Below are 19,387 nucleotides of genomic sequence, written 5' to 3'. Positions count from 1 at the left end.
AGAGCCTGGCAATCTACTCCTAACTTCTCACCTTGCAAGAGGCCCACTGGCTCCCAATTTAAATAAATACTGTACAAGCCTACCTGTTAAAATTATAAGGAACTAAAACTTATCAGTGGGTCTTAAAACCAACTACTTAAGTGGGACGTACAGAGAGCCGTGGCAGTCGTTGTAGGACAGGAGATAGAGCCCGCCTGTCCTAAGTCCTTTATATTCTACCGCTACCGCTGTGCCAACAAGCACTATTCTGGCTGAGATCAAACTATAAGAGAATTCTTTGTAATTGGTTGGTCTGTCATATGGAGCCTTTGGGGAAGATGAGAGTGTAACTCTTTTAAAGGAATAACAGCGGCTACCATCAAAACATGTTTTATTGCCGCCCCACCACTCGTGGACCTGAAATTGGTATTTAGGTATGGGGGTTACAGTATGTTAGGAATCGAAGATTCTGGTAACTTAGGAGTGTCATTATTAGTAACGACAGATCCCCCTGGAGTGTAAAATAGAGTGTTTGTACAGTATATGTATGGGTGTCAGCTAAATTTAGAGAAAATTTATCATAATTATGAGCCTGCCTGTTATAATAGTTTTAAAAGTTGAGTGTGAGTGGGAGATGCAAGGAACAAGCCACTGTAACTTATGATATTTATTAATTGTATTTATGTATGTTTGTTTTTCTTATTTTTTATTTTATTTCATTGCTTTGGTGGCCCAGAGACCAAACAAATATACATATGACCACTACTCAAGCCCCTTTTCCACCCAGGCTATGACAAGGAACAACCTGTCAGTGGCTGTTGACTCGGCAGGTAGATCTGTGGGCTCCTCCAAACCCCCGATTCTTAGCTCATAGGGCAGTATGGTTGTTTTGCCAGTGAAATCTGCCAATTCTTGAGCAAGGCATGAACTCAAGACCACTCCAGTATGAAGTTCTGACAAAACAGCTGAACTGCCACAACCCCAAGAGACATGTAGTCATCTATTAGAGAATAACATCTTAAAGATAAAATTTTGCAAAAGTACACTTGCATCTCCAGTCATATACATTCAGTATGTCATCTGTTGCGTTGTTAACATTAATAATTTTCGTAAACCATTGGCACTTTGTATTTTTTAAGATCGTTTATATGGACCAACTTGCAAAGTAGGTAAGAAAATGGGTGGTGAATTGTGCCATGAACTAGTCCTGGCTGCTTGGGTCTTTGCCACAAAGTCTTGCTGAATCTCCAAGACGATGCAGACACCAGGAGTAAAATGGTCTTCAGGCTTCTTGTAAGGTTTCACATACTAGTTGATACACTCAGTACTTGAGAAAGTTCCCCAGTTGGAATGTTTTGATAGCTGCTGAGATACCTTGTAGATACCTTCTCTGATAAGTTGTGGATAAACCATCTAATTTCTCTGCTAGAGTTCATAAAAAGATAAAAGAGATAGTGAAGTTGATTTGATTAGTGCCCCCTCTCAAATAAATTATAATATTGGCTCCACTGAGTCAGGTAGAGTTGAAGTTAATAGTGTTTGGCAGTAGTCTTAACTACATCTGCTGGCAACCCTCTACTACTGAAACTGCTGGTTACTCCCAAGCCTGAAGCTGCAACATTTCTAGGTTTCTGTGTAATCCAAAAGTGTGGCTGATGTGGCAATTTCTTTCTCCAGGGGATTCCAGTATTGAGGTCAGAGAACCATCCTTGTGCTATAAAATTGGAGCAGTCAAGTTCATGAGATTCTAGATCTAAAGCTTGTGTAGGCCCTGCATGGTAAGTCTAAATTGAGAGAAGGTACATGTCAGATGCATGAGGACATCTTGTCTTCCAGGCTGCCTGGTCTTGCTTAACAAAGCAGTACACTGGCAGTTTGGACCTGAGACTTGTTGCAAACAGGTCCACCAAAATCAAGCCCCACTAGTGCTTGAGAGGCATGTAGATCTCTGGATACAACACCCATTTTGATGGGAGAACTGCTTCCATAGACAGATGCCAATAGGCACTACATTTTGCATTCTAGGGATGAACTTGGTTACTGTCTTGGCTGTCTTTGCTTCTGCTTAAACAAGGGTGTCTCATGATGTTTGCCTCTGTCCAAATGAAAATGTCTGCCTATAGTGAAGTGTCTAGGATCTTCAGTTGCAGTCAGTTCCTTAGTAAGCCACAGGCATCCAGATTGGATCATTTTACCTACTACCTTGCCTTCTACTAGCTGAGCAAATACTTGGAGGTCTCAGAAAATGGCATGAGATAAGTGGAGTCCATTCTATAATGTGCCTGGGATCTTGCCACCATTAAAGATACTTTGAGATGCATGAGGATACGATTGAGTAATTATCCAGTTGAGAAACTGCTGACCTGGACCTTAGTAACTGTCCAGACCTTATTCAATTATTCAGAAGTGTTCTGACACTGTCCATTGGGTCTAACTAAGGCTTCTTCCATTATGTTAATGCCCTTACCCAATTATGTAGTTTCATTTACAATGCCAAGTCTGATTTCCCCCAGACCTGCTGGTGTTTGAGGGTTAGTGGACAGGCTAAATTAGAACTTGGAGCTGAAATACCTTTCCCTCGCAGATTGAGTAAGGATATATCCACAAACCCACAATTGGGACAGGAAGTAAGCACTTTTGAGATCCATTGATGGTAGGAAGTCCTCATTCTTGATGAGACAAACCTAAGTTACATGGTTTTCATGCTGGAAGTGGGTTAGCTGCAAGAGCTTTTTCAACAGTCTGAGGCTGATGATAAGCCTCCATTTTTATGTTGCCATATAAGCTAGAAACAGGTAACTAAAATCCAGAATGTTCAGAGGGGGAAAATGCGGTCCTCATAAAAAAAAAAAGAGGGCTCTGCACTGTGCTGTAGACTGTCTGTATTTTCATAGATCCTCATTGGGGTTGTCCTGACTTGATAGAAGGTAAAGATGTCATTAGACCTTATGGATGTTCTTTGTTGCCTTTTCCTCTACAGTGGCTTGGTTGTTGATTTTTCAAGGTGCTTTCTGTATTAGTGATTGCTGCCCTGATTGCAGTTTGGTCAAGCATGCTTGAGACTTCCCAGAGCAAATCCTCAGTGAATGTTGTTATTATTCAGGAGGTGAAACCTATTCTATGGAATGGCTCCAAAAAGTTTGAGACCCCTAGCACCATGATAGGAAAAAGAGACATGGGGTCTTTCTCCATCATCACATTGTGGAGAAAATACTTCACCGTCTTGATGTGGAAAATAGAAATATGCTCCCAAAAACACCATCATTCCCATTTCCTTCGTTATACTCCAAATAATTCTGCTCCTTGAAGGGGATGAACTGGTGACTCCTTATACTCACTTCTCAATAGCCATGGCCAGGAACTCCCATAGATAATTCTTGATCACATCAGTGTCTTCTGGTGTGAAGTTGACTAGAAAGAAAAGGAAGATGAAGCCTGTTTTGATAGAACATTTGTCACAAATGAGGGATGATGATGACCTGGTCTTTTGAGGAAATCACTCTCATATCCCTTGCTGAGGCCTGGGACTTTTATCCTTATTTTTGCATTGGGGCTGATGTCTGATGTCATTTTGGCCAGGGTGATGTCCAAAAAATGGTTAACTGGGCCATCCTGGGCTGGCTTGAGTCTGGGCGCTGCAGTTGAAACCACCACCTTCTGTCCCTACCTGTCCAATTTGAAGTGGCACATAACTAATCAGGCATTTCTGAGAAAGAGACCTTGACCTATTGGGCTCTTTGCATTGTCTTCATTTAGCTGTTTGATGAAACCTTCACTGTCTAGGCTGTTGTACTATGAGCCCTCAGAGGTGGTAAACTGAATTAAGTAAATGATTCCTAAAAGAAAATATAATATAGGAAAGATTTTGAATAAAATATGCAAGTATCAGTTACCATAAGAAAATATGGCATTAAAATTTTGAAAGAGATTGAAAGGGATGTAATTTTTAAAAAATATTAGTTTGTGAATTTGCCTCAAAAACTCTTTTAAAAGACATGGGTTTATAATTCAATTTTCAAAATATGTTGCTGTAGGGCTGTATTTTATTTAATTGTAGGACTCGGATGTACAGGGTGTCCCAGGAATGATGCAATTCTAGCAGGTATTTGGTAAGCAAAAGTAAAGGAGGAAGAATTGATCTAAAAGAACTCCACCTTAAAAGATTGTAATTTGGGTATTTTGGATTTTCCACAAGTGCTGGATACAGCTTTCCATTATTGTGGAATATTTTTGGATGCTAAAGCAGTGAAATGGTGGTTGATTTCGTTACGTTTATCGAATCTTGAGTTATTGTTGTCATATGTAGTTTAAAAAGACTGCCGAGTCTCAATTTTATTACTAGTAATACATGAAGGGTATGTTCTAATGAAAATTGAAAATAAGACAGGAAAATTAATTAAAGTGGGTTACGGTATAAAAGGAGACCAAAGGGAATGGCTGAAAACTGAATGGCATATAGAGCGTTCTGGGAACCAGATTGACATTTAGAAAAACCATTAGTGTTACCTTAAATGTGCCATAAAAGGCACACTGTTCAGTGGGAAATTCCACCTTCTTAGCCCCCAGTGGTCTTATCTTAGGATTTTGTTAACATTGTTTTCAGATTTGTTGTAGAATTTTACTGAAATTTGCCAGTGTTCATTTATAAAAGGATCATTGTTTAACCCTTAAACGCCGACTGGACGTATCGTAAGTCGACTAAAATTCTGTCGGGTGACGAGTGGATGTACCGTACGTCGACTACAAAAAAATTCAACCTTCGGTCAACTTTGACTCGACCGAAATGGTCGAAAAACGCAGTTGTAAGCTAAAACTCTTACATTCTAGTAATAGTCAATCATTTACCTTCATTTTGCAACAAATTGGAAGTCTCTTGCACAATATTTCGATTTATGGTGAATTTTTGAAAAAAAACTTTTTCCTTACGTCAGCACGGTAACTGCCGAAAATTTCAGAAATTCTTTTGTCATTTGTCATAATTTTTGCACCGTTTTATATTAGTCGTTATATAAAGTTTTATATATGAAAATTTGTGCAGTTTCATGTAAAATACAACAAAAAACAATCCATGGTTGTAGCTTTTATTAGTTTGAAATATTTTCATATAAATCACGATAAGTGCTAAAATTTTCAACTTTGACTTGACCAAAATTGTCGAAAAACGCAATTGTAAGTTAAAACTCTTACATTCTAGTAATATTCAATTTTCATTTTGCAACAAATTGGAAGTCTCTAGTACAATATTTCGATTTATGGTGAATTTTAAAAAATTTCACGGTAACTTTAACATCTGAAATTCTCTCGCCACTTTGTCGTAAACTGTTTTATATTAGTCGTTACATAAAGTTTTATATATGAAAAATGTAGAATACAACAGAAAATAACTCATGGTTGTAAAAGTTTTGAAATATTTTCGCGATAAGTGCTAAAATTTCAATTGTAACCGAAATGGTCGAAAAAACACAAAACTCTTACATTCTAGTAATATTCAATCATGTACCTTCATTTTGCAACAAATTGGAAGTCTCTAGTACAATATTTCGATTTATGGTGAATTTTTAAAAAACTTTTTCCTTACGTCCCATGTAACTCAGTACTTGGCCAAACATCTCGGAAATTTCTCGTCACTTTGTCGTAATGTTTGCACTGTTTTATATTAGTCGTTACATAAAGTTTTATATATGAAAATTTGTGCAATTTCATATAGAATACAACAAAAATAACTCATGGTTGTAGCTTTTATCAGTTTTGAAATATTTTCATATAAATCATGATAAGTGCCAAAATTTCAACCTTCAGTCAATGGTTGTAGCTTTTATCAGTTTTGAAATATTTTCATATAAATCATGATAAGTGCCAAAATTTCAACCTTCAGTCAACTTTAAATCGACCGAAATGGTAGAAAAACATAATTGTAAGCTAAAACTCTTACATTCTAGTAGTATTCAATCATTTACCTTCATTTTGCAACAAATGGGAAGTCTCTAGCACAATACTTCGATTTATGGTGAATTTTTGAAAAAAACTTTTTCCTTACGTCCGCACGGTAACTCGGCCGAACATCTCAGAAATTCTTTCGTCACTTTGTTGTAATGTTTGCACCATTTTATATTAGTCGTTACATAAAGTTTTATATATAAAATGTGTGCAATTTCATGTAGAATACAACAAAAAATAACTCATGGTTGTAGCTTTTATCAGTTTTGAAATATTTTCATATAAATCACGATAAATAGAAAAAATTCTACCTTCTGTCAACTTTAACTCGACCGAAATGGTCAAAAACTGCATTTGTAAGCTAAAACACTTACAGTCTAGTAATATTCAATCAATTACCTTCATTTTGCAACAAACAGGAAGTCTCTCGCACAATATTTCGATTTATGGCGAATTTTTGAAAAACTTTTTTTACGTCCGCGCGTTACGAATTCATGCATCTTTTGTGATAATATTTTCTCTGTGTTGCTTTGATCGTTTTACAATTTGTTGTATACCAAAATCATCGCAATTTAGTGTACAATACAAAGAAAAAAAATAAATCGTTAGCTTTAACCTTTTTGCTCAACGTGATTTGTATACAGTTATATATGAAAAATTTTTTTTGCGGTCATATATTTCATTATTTATGAATGATAATATTTTTTTTTCATTTCTGATGGTTGAATACTAAACTTCAGGCAATGACAAAAAAGGAGTCAAAAATGAACTCTTAATATTAAAAACTAAGCGTGCTGTGATTTTTTGAAAAAAACTTTTTTCTGCTTCGGCGCTAACTCCCGAACGCCGTCAGCATACGACAGACACTTTTGTATATAGAGGCTCGGCGTTTAAGGGTTAATGTTGTAATCATAAGGGGCATTGTTAACACAGTAATCATTCAATTACCCGGATTAATAGAGCCAATGGCCCGTCAGATAATGGCGAAATCCAGAGAAAGCGAGTAAAAAAATCAAGCGGTGGTCAATGGCAGCTCCTTACCCTTCCTCACCTAACCTTGTCAATACCACATAACAGTAAACATTCAATATACTTATAAAAAAAGCATCACACTTTAAACTGAAAATTTTATGCAAAAGGCAGTTATCTACGTTTGGCCCCCATACAGTGTCTGCATTGATATACTTTGAAAAAATGCAACCCCTTCTTTTTCTCTTGTAAATGACGGAGTTTAGTTGGTAGGTAGCCGACTTATGTTTACCCACAGCTTACCGTGGGTTTATGACTATTAATATTGTATTTTTAATCAGCAACTTTCTCATCAGTTGTTACCATATTGTATTACCATACCCTAGATACAAAATGTGTATTGGTGAACTATTGACCAAGGCTAGGTGTTAACTCATAGTATCCATTAGCTTAAGTCAAATAGCCTATTACAGCTGTATTTAAGATAAAGGTAATACCATAAATTTACACTGAATTGTTGGTTACATTCTCAGAATCAAGCTGAATGAGTCTATTAGCAAAGAATTAGGAGTATCATTTTCTAGTTGATAAAAGAAACGAATGTATTTCTGGATTTATTTTTATTTTTGTAGATAAATATAAAACCGGTATACCGAGGCAAACTAATATTCTTTTTGCAAAGGAAAATCCATCAAAATTACAAACGGCTGTTTCCCGATTGGTTTGTTTATGTCAGTTCTATGATTAGTGGTTGTTGATCAAAAGAGATGGTTTTGAGTTGTTACAAAAGCCATAAGTTTGGTAATCTTGTTTGAAAGCCTAGCCTAGTACAATCTATCATAAGTGAAATCCACCCTGAAAGCATAAAATTCGTTCAGTCAGTGCAGACTTATTTTTATTTTTTACTTTAATTTGTTTAACAAGATGGAACTACTGAGGAAAAGAGGTTAGTTTATGTTATCTCTCTCTCTCTCTCTCTCTCTCTCTCTCTCTCTCTCTCTCTCTCTCTCTCTCTCTCTCTCACACTTTGTTTAGTAAGTAAAGACTATCGTGAAGCTTTTTGTAAAATACCATGTGTTTACATCTTTAGTAGATGTGACATTTCTCAGTGACATCTGTTCAAAGCGAGTTCACTTTAAGAACATCTGAAAAGTAGTTGAACATTTTCTATTTTATTTGAATTAATGATTTTTCATCTTGCCTCATAATGTCGCAGAAGCTATACTTGTATGCCTGTGTGTGTGTGTGTGTTTTTACATCTACATGTAGCATTTGATCACTGTTGATGTTACTTTCTCTACATAGTGTGTGTGTGTGTGTGTGGTTCTTAGTGCAGTATCGCAATTGCCATTTTCCTTTTATGTTTTGCTTGATTTACTCTATAAGTTTAGTTGACTCTCAAGTATGTCTTTCACACAGTACACAAGAGAATATTTTATTTCTCTCTCTCTCTCTCTCTCTCTCTCTCTCTCTCTCTCTCTCTCTCTCTCTCTCTCTCTCTCTCTCTGCTTTGATGTACTTCTTGTCATGACAAGTTACAGTACAGCAGTGTAAATCTTCTTTAATAAAATGTGGAAAAATCATACATGTGAAAATATGAAACAAAACGAGCGCTAGCAAGTTCACCAACATCAGCGAATAAGTGTATGCATGCATACATACCCTGCGCACATGATTGCTTTTATCTTTAGGGTTGTAAAAATAAAAATGAGAAAATACAACAAAAATGAGTACTGTATAGCATAAAATATAAATAAAGCGAAGGAATGCTCACTATCCAGTGATGTCTTTAGAATAGTGAGCTTAAAATTAGTGGTTATGCACTTTGTTACAGTACAGTATGTACTGTACATACCCTTCAATAAAATGTGGAAAATCATAAGTGTAACAACACAAAAAATAAGCTCATAACAAGATCACTGACTCCAGCGAATAAGTGTGCGCGTACGTACGTGCCCTACACACATGATCGCATTTATCTTATAGGTTGTAAAAAATGAAAGATGAAAAAATACAGTAAAAATGTAAATGAGAATAGCGTAGAATATAAAGAAAAATAAGTCGTAAGTGTAATAACAAAACAAAAGTGCTAGCAAGTCAGATGTCTACCTAGCCCTCTTCACCCATCCAACACTACATCCCCACCCACTGCAAGCCAGGGAAACTGCTCCCCAACTCCACCCACCTTCCAAAACAGCTCTTTCTCTGAATGAGTTTCTCTACACAGCCTTACTGGCCCCCCTCTTCCATGTTGCCCAGCCATTTGATCCACCCCCAACCTTGGAAACTTCTTCAGGCCTCCCCTACCCCCTAAAACCCTTTCTCAGTCTGTATGAAAGTAAGCTGTGTTAGCAAAATTTTCCCGAGGCCACGCATCGTTGCCAAGCATCAGAGAGCAGTTTTTCAAAATTTTTTTAAATAGTATTTTTGGGGCCTTGTTCCCTGGTCCGGGGGTGTCAGATGATGGCGAGTTATGGATAATGGCGATCCAGATAATTGAAGGATTACTGTATACATAAAAAATAACTAAGTGAGGTTTTGCACAAAGTATTTGTTTATAAATGAAGATATATTTAGACCAAAGGGGAGAGCTATCTATATTGGTACTATGGAGAATAATAGGAATTAGATTTCTTTTGTAGATTTGATGGAGCAAAGGGTATCGACCCTATCACTCTTAACAAATGTTAGGGTTTGATGGTTTCGGATGATTAATAGTAGCCATACATGCATTACTTCTCAACTAGAGATTCTTGACAGAAGTACTTAATTACCTTTTATGCCCTGTTTGCAGTAATTCTTTTGATTGTCTTCACACCACTACATGAATTTTTACTTTGATACTGTAATTATTCATTGTTCTGATTAAGTCGTAGAAACATTGATAGAGTTTTATGTTCTACTGGCTTTGTGTTAATCTCTCTCTCTCTCTCTCTCTCTCTCTCTCTCTCTCTCTCTCTCTCTCTCTCTCTCTCCAGTGATGTTTTTAGAATAGTGAGTTTAAAATTAGTGGTTATGTGGTTTGATATGAAGGTCAGCATGAGACAATACTAGACATTTTCTTACTAAGGAACTGATACTTCAGTCTTCAGTGTGGTTTCATTTAGAATTGGTTTTCAGTTCTCATTGTAATTTTTATGTAATAATACTTAACCTTTTTCCTCATACAACAATACTCTAATTCTTTATTTTTTTAAATATTGGTTTTGATGAAGAGGTCGGTTGTTTTCTTGGCATGTATCACAAAATGCTCATTTTAGGCAGGCAAGGAATTGTTGGAATGATGTGAAGGAAAACAGTAAGAATATTTTCATATGTATGACATGCATGGAAGAATAAATTAATTGCTTTATTTTGTCAGCACTTGATAAACTGTTAACTTGGTATCATTGTTTTAGCTCCCCTCCCAAATTTCATGTCAGTACTATCCTTCACCAGTTATCTCTTTTGGTTTGTAAATTTTTTGTTCATATACAGTATACATATTTTTTTTACAATGAGTGCTTGTGAACTAAGTTTTTCTAAACCTCATTTCGGTGATAGGAATTATCAGCTTGGTTTTAATGTAATTGCGTACATAATGGGATACAAAAACTTTCTAGTAACACTGTTAACTTCCTTCTCTTACTACTGTACTTTTGAATGAAGTGACAATTACATAATCATCATCAGTTGGTTTAAATTAATAGTTATTCCAATTAGAGTATATCATTTTATTTTGAAGCTTTGTGTTTGAGCAAAATATATAAATGTGTATATTGAAATTTGTAGTTTGTTATATAAGCAAATCCTGTTTAGGAGCTAGGGTTGATTTGCGTATATTTCAGAACGATGGAGCGGACTCGTGCAACACCCCAGGCGCGCGGGCCGCGTGGTGGTGGTGGTCCACATCAGTACAGACAAGATCACCCCAGGTTACTTAGGATGTTTTGTTCTGTTGATTATATTTTAAACTTCACACTTTACAGCCAGTCAATAGAATGAAAAACTTAACACGGTTCAGTGACTGTCTGGTTCTTTCTGAGAAACATACATGTCTTGTGTTCTAATTTTGTTTTTAAATGGTAATGTTACAGTATCTTTCTCAGTTTTCAAGAAATCAAAGAAGTAACAAAGCAGCTAGTATGAGTGTGAAGGAACTTGTTTTGTAGATTTAGTTTCTAATAGATATAGGAGATGAAAAAGGCTAAATTTTTGTAGCAATTCCGTATAAAGCAGTATCAGTTTTAACATGGGGAAAGTATAATGGCTGTCTTTATCCTTGCTAAGGTGCTTCATTCTTATACCTTTTCTCTTTCTGAGCCTCCAGTCCTCTTCACAGTTAGGCTTCATAACTTGTTTACTTCAAGATCATAATGAAATAATTCACAGAGTTGTAAGGTTTCAGCCAAGCATGTTGTTGGGCATGTGTGTGCAGGCTTATTGCCCTCCCTTTCGTTCGTTTTTATTTTTTAATGCTTTGCCTTGACCTTAAAATCTCATTCCTCCATGTTTATATACTGCAAGTATCTTTCTGGTATATTATTTTACACTTATTTTTTCCGAGTGCTGTATCCCATGTAGGGATTTGTTGTAATAGTTGTGAGTTTTCTTGGTTTTCTTTTGTAAGCATCATAGCAAGGTTTGACAAGGGCTGTTGATATAAATTTAAGACAAATGAGGAGAAGGCTGTTTGTTTTGTAGGTGCTTGTTCTTTTATTAAAATGGCATTTGGAGTGAGGCTCTGAGAAAGAATTGAAGATGGCCTGTGCATCCTCATGTTTGACTTGCCATTAATGTTGTAGATGACAAGTGAAAAGCTTAATATTTGTTTTATCTATACATATCTGTTTATGGAAAACATGATCATAGCTTCTTGTTCTTGCAGTTTCTGAATCCAGTCAGGAATAAAGCATATCGTAACAATTAACTTGGATGTCTTCGCTGTGTCCTGTTTACCTTCATTGTTATTGCAGTGGAAGTGGTAGCATATAGTGGAGAATTGGATGTACAGCAACAGACCCTTAATAAAATCTAGAAATGTTAATAGGATTCTATGTGCAGTTATTGCAGATTTAAGCCAGATAAAATTGATGATGAACAGAATATTATTATATGGCTTAAAAGGTAGCAAGGTAATTTTTAAAGCAATTGAAAGCAACACTACATTTTCGTAATCCTGATGAATTGGCATCATCTAGAGATCTTGATCTAAACCTGTAATCTTTAACCATCGTGTAAAAAATCTATTGCTCTGGCTCTCTCCGTACTCCTTTCACAGAATGCATTTTATGGAAGTATTAGTCACTTGTAAAACTAGAACCGGCAGACTATTATATGCTGAGTTCAAATCTTTTGTGTTGTAAAAACTTTCTTGCTAAACCTTGGGAAGTCGTCTTGGATATTTGTCCATGGAAATGGTGTGCATTTTTCTTGTCTTATTTTTTCTTTTTTGTAACTCCATGGATTGTTGCACTCATTTTTAGGAAAAGAATCCTACTATATTTATAGGAAAATTCCAGTATCCATAATTTTTATCCTACATGAAAGAATATTGGTCTTTACCAAAAGAGACGAATGTTTTTTTATTTTTGTAATTCACCTCCTCTTCTCTTTTGATAGATTAATGTTTTCTAATTATATAAAGCTTGCTCTTGACTACAGTGCTACTAATGCAACACAGTTGCTGATCTCTAGTTCTGCCTCTTTCATATTATTTTCCTTTTAACTCCGGTTTATATGATGGTGTCTCCTTGATTCAGTAAGGCATCAGTTCAAGTACTGTTCCTGTGTATTTTCTCTTGGAATTTGCAGATGAGTTATTTCTGGTGCTTGTGTCTTGCTTTTGTTATAAAAAATATCTCCACCTGTCTATTAATTGTGAACAGTGTCTCGTTCAGGACATGAAAAATGGTAATTGGTGCTATCCTTCAAGGTACTGTCTTGATGATTTACCTTTTATGTTTGGTAAAATATTCAAAATTTGAATCATACTTTTTTTAAGCATATTGGATTTTCCATCTTTGTATATCTTGTGTGTGACTCAAAGTTTTAAGATTGCCATTCCTGGTCACCAAGGCATTCGCCAGTGTTTGATGGCAAAATATTTTTCTTTTATTTTCTCATAATATACTCTTTAAGAATGGCCTTTAGGTTTTCAGTTGTTTACTTTGTCCAAATTACTCTTCCATTTTGTAATACAGTTGCACAGGGTTTTGTGTGGCCACCCACTGTTTTCCATAAATGACTAAACTGTCTCCTCTCGTATGCATGCTTTGTTGATGATTTATCTTCATTGCTTGTGCCTCACACCCTCTTTTGATCACAGTACATCATGAATTGCCCTTGTCTTTGCATGGCATTTGAAATTGTGAAAGATTTCCTGGTGGGAATCCTGTAATGTTGATGTTAGCTACATTCATACCTGTTTGGAATAGTTTCATATTTAGTTATTTTTGTTTTAGATAGGCTTAAATAATTAGAACTTGGCTCAATTAGTTATGTAATTTTTTTTTCATTGTGGTGAAAGATAGCTATAGTGTCTCAGTTTTGCAGATTTGTTAGTGTTCCTTTGAGCTAAAATGTGTGGTTTTCCTTCTGAGACAAAGTCCCACTTTTTTTTCTACAGTGTTCCTTTGAGTAGAATGTGTGGTATATCCCTCTCAGGCATCCAAAATCAACCCCCCTCTTTTTTTTTTTTTTTTTTTTTTTAAGGAAAGGCATTACCAGAATGCTCAGTTTAGTGACTGGTTTATTTTCCGTCTATCAGTGGCCATGGTATCCTTGCTGTCATTTTTCTTTACAGTGCTTATATGGCCTATTTTTATAGGGGTTATCCTGATGATTGTACCCACAGATTTTCTTAGTTAATTGTAGTCATTATGCTATTTGGAATTAATGTTGTTCTCAAAGTTCTTTGGCCCTTACCTAACAAAAAAACTCTGGACGTTAGGTAGTGACATAGGCATCTTTGGAGTTTATTGTTAGGAAATTGGTGTAGTTTGGTTTGGAATTTGGAATTTGATTTGGTAGTCCTTGGAAGTAATTTGAAAACAAATATTATTGGGCTTTTAGGGATGTGTAATCTTGACCCTTTGTCAGTAATGCATTCTTTTATTTGAATAAGGTTTAATTTTCAGTCAGAATACAGTAAACTTGAAAGTGGACCTCAGTGGAAGAAGCTCTCTACGTTGATGTTTCCTTTCCATGCTGGAAGCATAGAATAGATGTAACTGGAATAAAAAATTGTTCTAGATTCCTCTTACAATGTTCTGAGCAGAATTTGTGCAATGGTAATTAAGTAATACTGAAGTGAAGGGTCTTTTGATGTTAGTTTTTTTTTAAAGTGTGACTTGGGTAGTACTGACACTAAAGGAAATGAATTTTTATTCACTTATGGAAGGTATTGTAATTTTTTTATTCATTTGGGGAAAGGTGGTATCATTTCGTAAATGCACGTATGTGCCAAACAATAGACATGGAATGGGAATAGTTTGCTTTTGAGTTTATATTGTTTTTTTAAGTAGTTTTGATTTGTAGATTTTGTTTTTGATGAGCAGTATACAAGGAATGAAAGTAATTTTTCTGTTTTGACCATTATTTTCCTCATAAGTAAACCATGTACTGTACCAGTAAAATATTTTCAAAGGATACCTTTTAATGGTGTGACCAAGGTCCTTTTATTTCACAGTTGATTTAGAAGCAACTATCAACTGGTCTTTAAAGGCTACTATTCATTGACAGGCTCTTTCTGTTTTATATATTGGTTTCCCCTCCAAATTTTTCTTTCGTAGTTGTGCTTTTCTGCAGTGCTAAAGTGGTGTGTTGTTAATTCTAGAGTGATTACTATATCAGATGTGTGGTAAAGCTTTTTTTTTTTAAATATTTGTGTAAATCTTATGCATATCAAGTTGACTGCACAGTACCACATGACTCATGAACTCAGTTTTTTTTATTATTTTTTAAAGAAAAGTAGACAGACACTGCCAGAATAGTTCAGTTAATTCAGTTAATTTTGTTCTGTCAGAAAAAGAGTTGCACATTGAGAAAAACCAGATTTTCTCTGCTGCAAACTCCTGGACACTGTCAGAAAAGAGAATTCCACATTGTGGAAAACCAGGTTTTCCCTGCTACAAACTCCTGGACAAATAAGTTATGAAAACAGTCAAGGCACAACATACCATATTTTAAGATATTTATGAAATTTTAATTTTTGCTTATTAATACACTTGAGCATAGACATACAGTATTGTGGGAGGGATTTTTAAGTGTTAGTGTACATAGAGAAGGAAGTGCTACCAGTTAACCAAGTGCAATTTGGAACTTGAAATAAATTACAAAGTTGCTTCACATTAAAAATCATAGTTTTAGAAGTGCAACATATTTTTAAAGTTGTACCCTATTCTATCTTATTGTGGAAGCCTCTAGATACTAAAGTTCACATTCATTTATATATTCATGTTTATTTTTATTTAATTTGGAGTTCAAGAAATTTTGCCAGTAACATTTTGAGTATTTCTGGTTGCATATGTTCTTGATTGGTTATCAGCAAATTCAGTTGATAATTTTTCGGATTATATTTCCTCCTCCCTTTTAGTAAAAGCTCTATGAATTGGCCTATTTTGACAGTAAATAAAGTAATCCTTCCATTGTTGTTGTTGATCTTGTAATATGGGATAAAAGGAAAGCAATCCCTTCTCTTAGATGACCATAAAATGCCCACTCTCCAAACACTTATCACATTTAGTCCTTAAGTCAATAATCTGCCAAGTACTATATTTAGTTAGTGGTTCCTTCTCTGTAGCCAAGTGATGAAATTCTTGTCCTTCCATTTTCCACTATTCATGTAACCTTCCTTCCTTGAGAAGTGTAGTCGACCAGAATTTGTTCCTGTTGGGTTAAACCAATTGTTTTCAGTTGCCTGACCTTTTTGCCCTTCTTCCATGCTTTATAGATGAACATGAAATTATTTGGCATATTGGTTGCTTTAGGGAAACTGTTGAAGGTGATATGCTTTACTACCATCTTTTGCAAACTACTTTATTCCTCTCAAGATACTTGTATACTGTTGAAAAAGAGTGATTGTCAAAGTACGTAGTTTGCCAAGTGAGGCTGGTTCATTTTTGTGGTACTAGGAAGTACTCTTTTTATCTGCAATGTACTGATCCCTTAGTAATCAAGCCAAAGAATAAGAGGTTTATAGCCAGTGTGAGATGTAACAAAATTATTGTGCTTCTGAAACTGCCAAGTTGGGAACATGATCAACATATGCTGTGGGGGATAAATAGGAAGCCAATGCATAGTGTCACAGAAACTTGTGAATAATGGTCTAAAAATTTTACTAAAGCATTACTATCTCACACTTTATAGTAGGCTTTGCACATTATGCAGTTGCTTACCTTTATGACCTTTTAGTTTGTTGGGTGCTGGTAACCTGCACCTTTGAAGAGGCAGTATTTGCATAATCTTTTATTTATTAAAATATTTCATCAAAATAGAGATATATTGACGTGTTGATAGCAGTAACAAATTCTTTCTAATGCTTGTCCTTTTAAGATATGCTCCTAAAATACAGTCATATCCAGCTTGAAAAGAATGGGTTGTTTTATGTATGGCTGACAAGCATGAACCATAACAGTATCATAGGACATTTTGCCTGAGTGTTGTAAAAGTTGATACATGGAATGCTTTTGGAATGTGCATTTTTAAGAATTACAGTATATGGGCATCATGTTGTCTGAAATGTATTATTTGATTATATTGGAGCACAGAACATTTTTGAAGAGCCTGGAGATTTTCAGTCATTTAATTTCTTTTTTGAATTTTTTTTTTTACTTTCTGTTCTTTCATAGTCTCTGGTTTTCTTATTTTCTATGTATAAGGTTACACGGAAGTTGTGAAGGTGTATCAAAGAAATCTGATAGGTTGTTAGAAGGTTCATTAGTTTGTTGTTTTTTTGTCTTCCACAGAGCTGTTTCTCCACATTAATATTGATTGCTAAAGCCACTTCAAACTTGAGAATAGTCTGTGCTGTTAGTATCTTGAGATTGCAGTCTATGCTGTCAGTATTAACAGAACCAATAATGTTTGTTTTTATAAAGTAATGCAGGGTTTTTTGTTTGTTTGGTAGTCATATCCTAATTGGCAAAGTTGCTGTTTTCTTGGAATTTGATAGCTTAATCAGCATATAATAGCATTTAGAAAGAAGTACTTGAAATGATATATTAGTACTCCTTTTTTGCAGTGCAGCACAGTAATATAATATTTAGGCTTTTTTTTGAGTAGTAGATTCAAGGGTAGAATTTAAGAATTGGTAGGGAAAAGATTGACAAATGAGGTTCACTGCCTTATAAACCTCTTAAGTACTTGTAATTGAAACTGCTCAGTAGGTTAGTATATCATAAGTTATTTCAAGTTCATTTATGATTTGACTAACTTGTACAAGCATATGGCTATGAAAGTTTGGTTTAGTTAGTGAAATTTACTTGCTCTTGTCTCTTGTCTGGTCACAACATAGCCAAACAAGGTTCATTGCACAAGGAAGTGAGTAATTTAACCCGCTTCTTTCTCAGATGTGTAATGTACAATTGTGCCTCTTTGTTTTTCCTTTCACCCCCTTTATTTTGTTTCTCTTTTTTGAAGTGTGCACTGTTGTACATTTTGTATTTAAAATATTTTTTAGCTTTAAGCTTATTATTTTGCTTGTGGTTGCTTTTCCAGTATAATCTATGGTTGAATATTCTGGTACTTGGTAAAACTACTACAATTTTCATTTTACTGTTCAGTACTCTTTTCTTTTAAATGTTTCCATGCTCCCAGACCTGTTGCTCACAGTTCAGTGCTGGTAAATGTAGCTGTTTTTAGTAATTATGTAGCCACAAATTGTTGCACTACAAGTGCCATTCTCAGCTGTTCTTTACTGGTTTCACCAAATCCCAAATTCAAAATACCTTACCAGTGTGGCTAATAGCGAGTGACATAAACTATTAGGAAATGAATTTCCTTGCACTGCTGGTTCCATTTATTCTCTTCTTTCTTTATCAGCCTTTATGTTGTTTGATTACTTTGATTTCTACAAATACTTTATTTTGATTATTAAATTGCTGATTATCTTGAAATTTGGGATGGTGGTTGGATTTCCCAATGTGGTGCTCACTATCTTAGAGGCAGGAAATTCATTCCAGAGCTCTGTTTTACATTTTCTGTTGTCTGTTGTGTATTTCATGTTCTCGGGGCATGCTTGAATGTGGTGTTGGAGATTGGCAAATGTTACCTTCTTATTGTGAGATTACCTCATACACTCTCAACTAGGCTTTTACTAGATCAGTGCTAGCTGGCAGAATAGTGGATAGTTGCTGTCAGAAGTAATGCATGCAGACAGAGGTGGGAAGGAATTAGTATGGCTTCAAGGAGGGCTTGATATCCTTACTACCTCCAATTTAAAAAAGATAATTGGAGTCTTCTCAAGACTTGTTTAGCCTCCCTAAACTGACTTGTAATTTGTCAGACTTGGATCCAAAGTAACTTTAGGTAAGGGCTGTTAGCTGTCCCCTTGCTGCTGTCAGCTCTATGAGGCCCTTCAGTAGGCCCCTACCATTGTTTGTGACCAGAGGCCTTACCTAACCATAACAGCAACTGCTTTCCAGGTGCTGTTGGTGGTAGTTTTACTTCTTGTTTCAGCAGATTAACTTATGACACCTCTCCTATATTTTTTCTTTTACATATGCTGATAGAGAGCATTTTTTAATACTGGTTGTTCCTATTTTGAGTATGACATATTGTAGCAGATACCAGGACCATCGCATCCAGTTTTGCTGTAATTTACAGGAAGACTTGAGAAGAATGATTGAGAATGAGAATAGATTAGTTCTGTGGTACTTTGCCCTTTCTAGACTACAGTGGTATGGAGGCTTATGATGATGACCATCTTAGAAAAATTTATTTGAATTTTGTAGGATTGATAACTTGCAGAAATAGTATTAACATGAGAGAATTTTTACTTACACACACACACACACACACACACACACACACACACACACTCTCTCTCTCTCTCTCTCTCTCTCTCTCTCTCTCTCTCTCTCTCTCTCTCTCTCTCTCTCTCTCAACAGTCTTTTAGAACTCTCATTTACTTAGGGGGTGTAAATCTAAATAGGAGGAAGATTCAGTAGTTTCATCTTGTTAACCATGACCTGATGTGTGACTGGTCACCATTTGGAAACTGGAAAGTAATGATCAGATGCTTAAATAGGACAAGGAGATGACAAAGTCCCTTTTATCATGGGATGCATTTTTTTTTTTTTTTCCATTTTATGTAGTAGATGATGAGTCTGGTGATAGGAAGAGACTTTTACTTCTTGTATTGAGACATAAGCATGACCAACCTATCCACTATTTATGCAGAATGCTGCAGTAAAAAAATTCTTTGAGTATGTTCAAAATGTATCAGACTGAAATTTTGCATTGGTCTAAGTATAGGAGGCATAATCTGTATGTAGAACTAAGTGAATCATAGCTCATAAGA

General features: G+C 35.4%; 1 protein-coding gene across 6 annotated transcripts in view; it reads left to right on the top strand.

The window, feature by feature from the left end:
* The window catches only part of LOC136830820 (serine-arginine protein 55-like), a 193,762-nt gene that overhangs the window by 86,401 nt on the left and 87,974 nt on the right, over positions 1-19,387 (top strand). For 2 of the 6 annotated variants that reach the window (XM_067090769.1, XM_067090770.1), the window contains exon 5: positions 10,713-10,799. The exons of the other annotated variants lie outside the window; for them this stretch is intronic. In XM_067090769.1, coding sequence (XP_066946870.1) covers positions 10,713-10,799 — 87 coding nt within the window. The remainder of the gene's footprint in view (positions 1-10,712; positions 10,800-19,387) is intronic. 6 annotated transcript variants of the gene reach the window in all.

Source organism: Macrobrachium rosenbergii, chromosome 47 (assembly GCF_040412425.1).
Source record: "Macrobrachium rosenbergii isolate ZJJX-2024 chromosome 47, ASM4041242v1, whole genome shotgun sequence".
NCBI classification, from domain to species: domain Eukaryota; kingdom Metazoa; phylum Arthropoda; class Malacostraca; order Decapoda; family Palaemonidae; genus Macrobrachium; species Macrobrachium rosenbergii.
The sequence above is the reverse complement of the archived record's forward strand: the minus strand, read 5'-3'. Positions and strand labels throughout refer to the sequence as shown.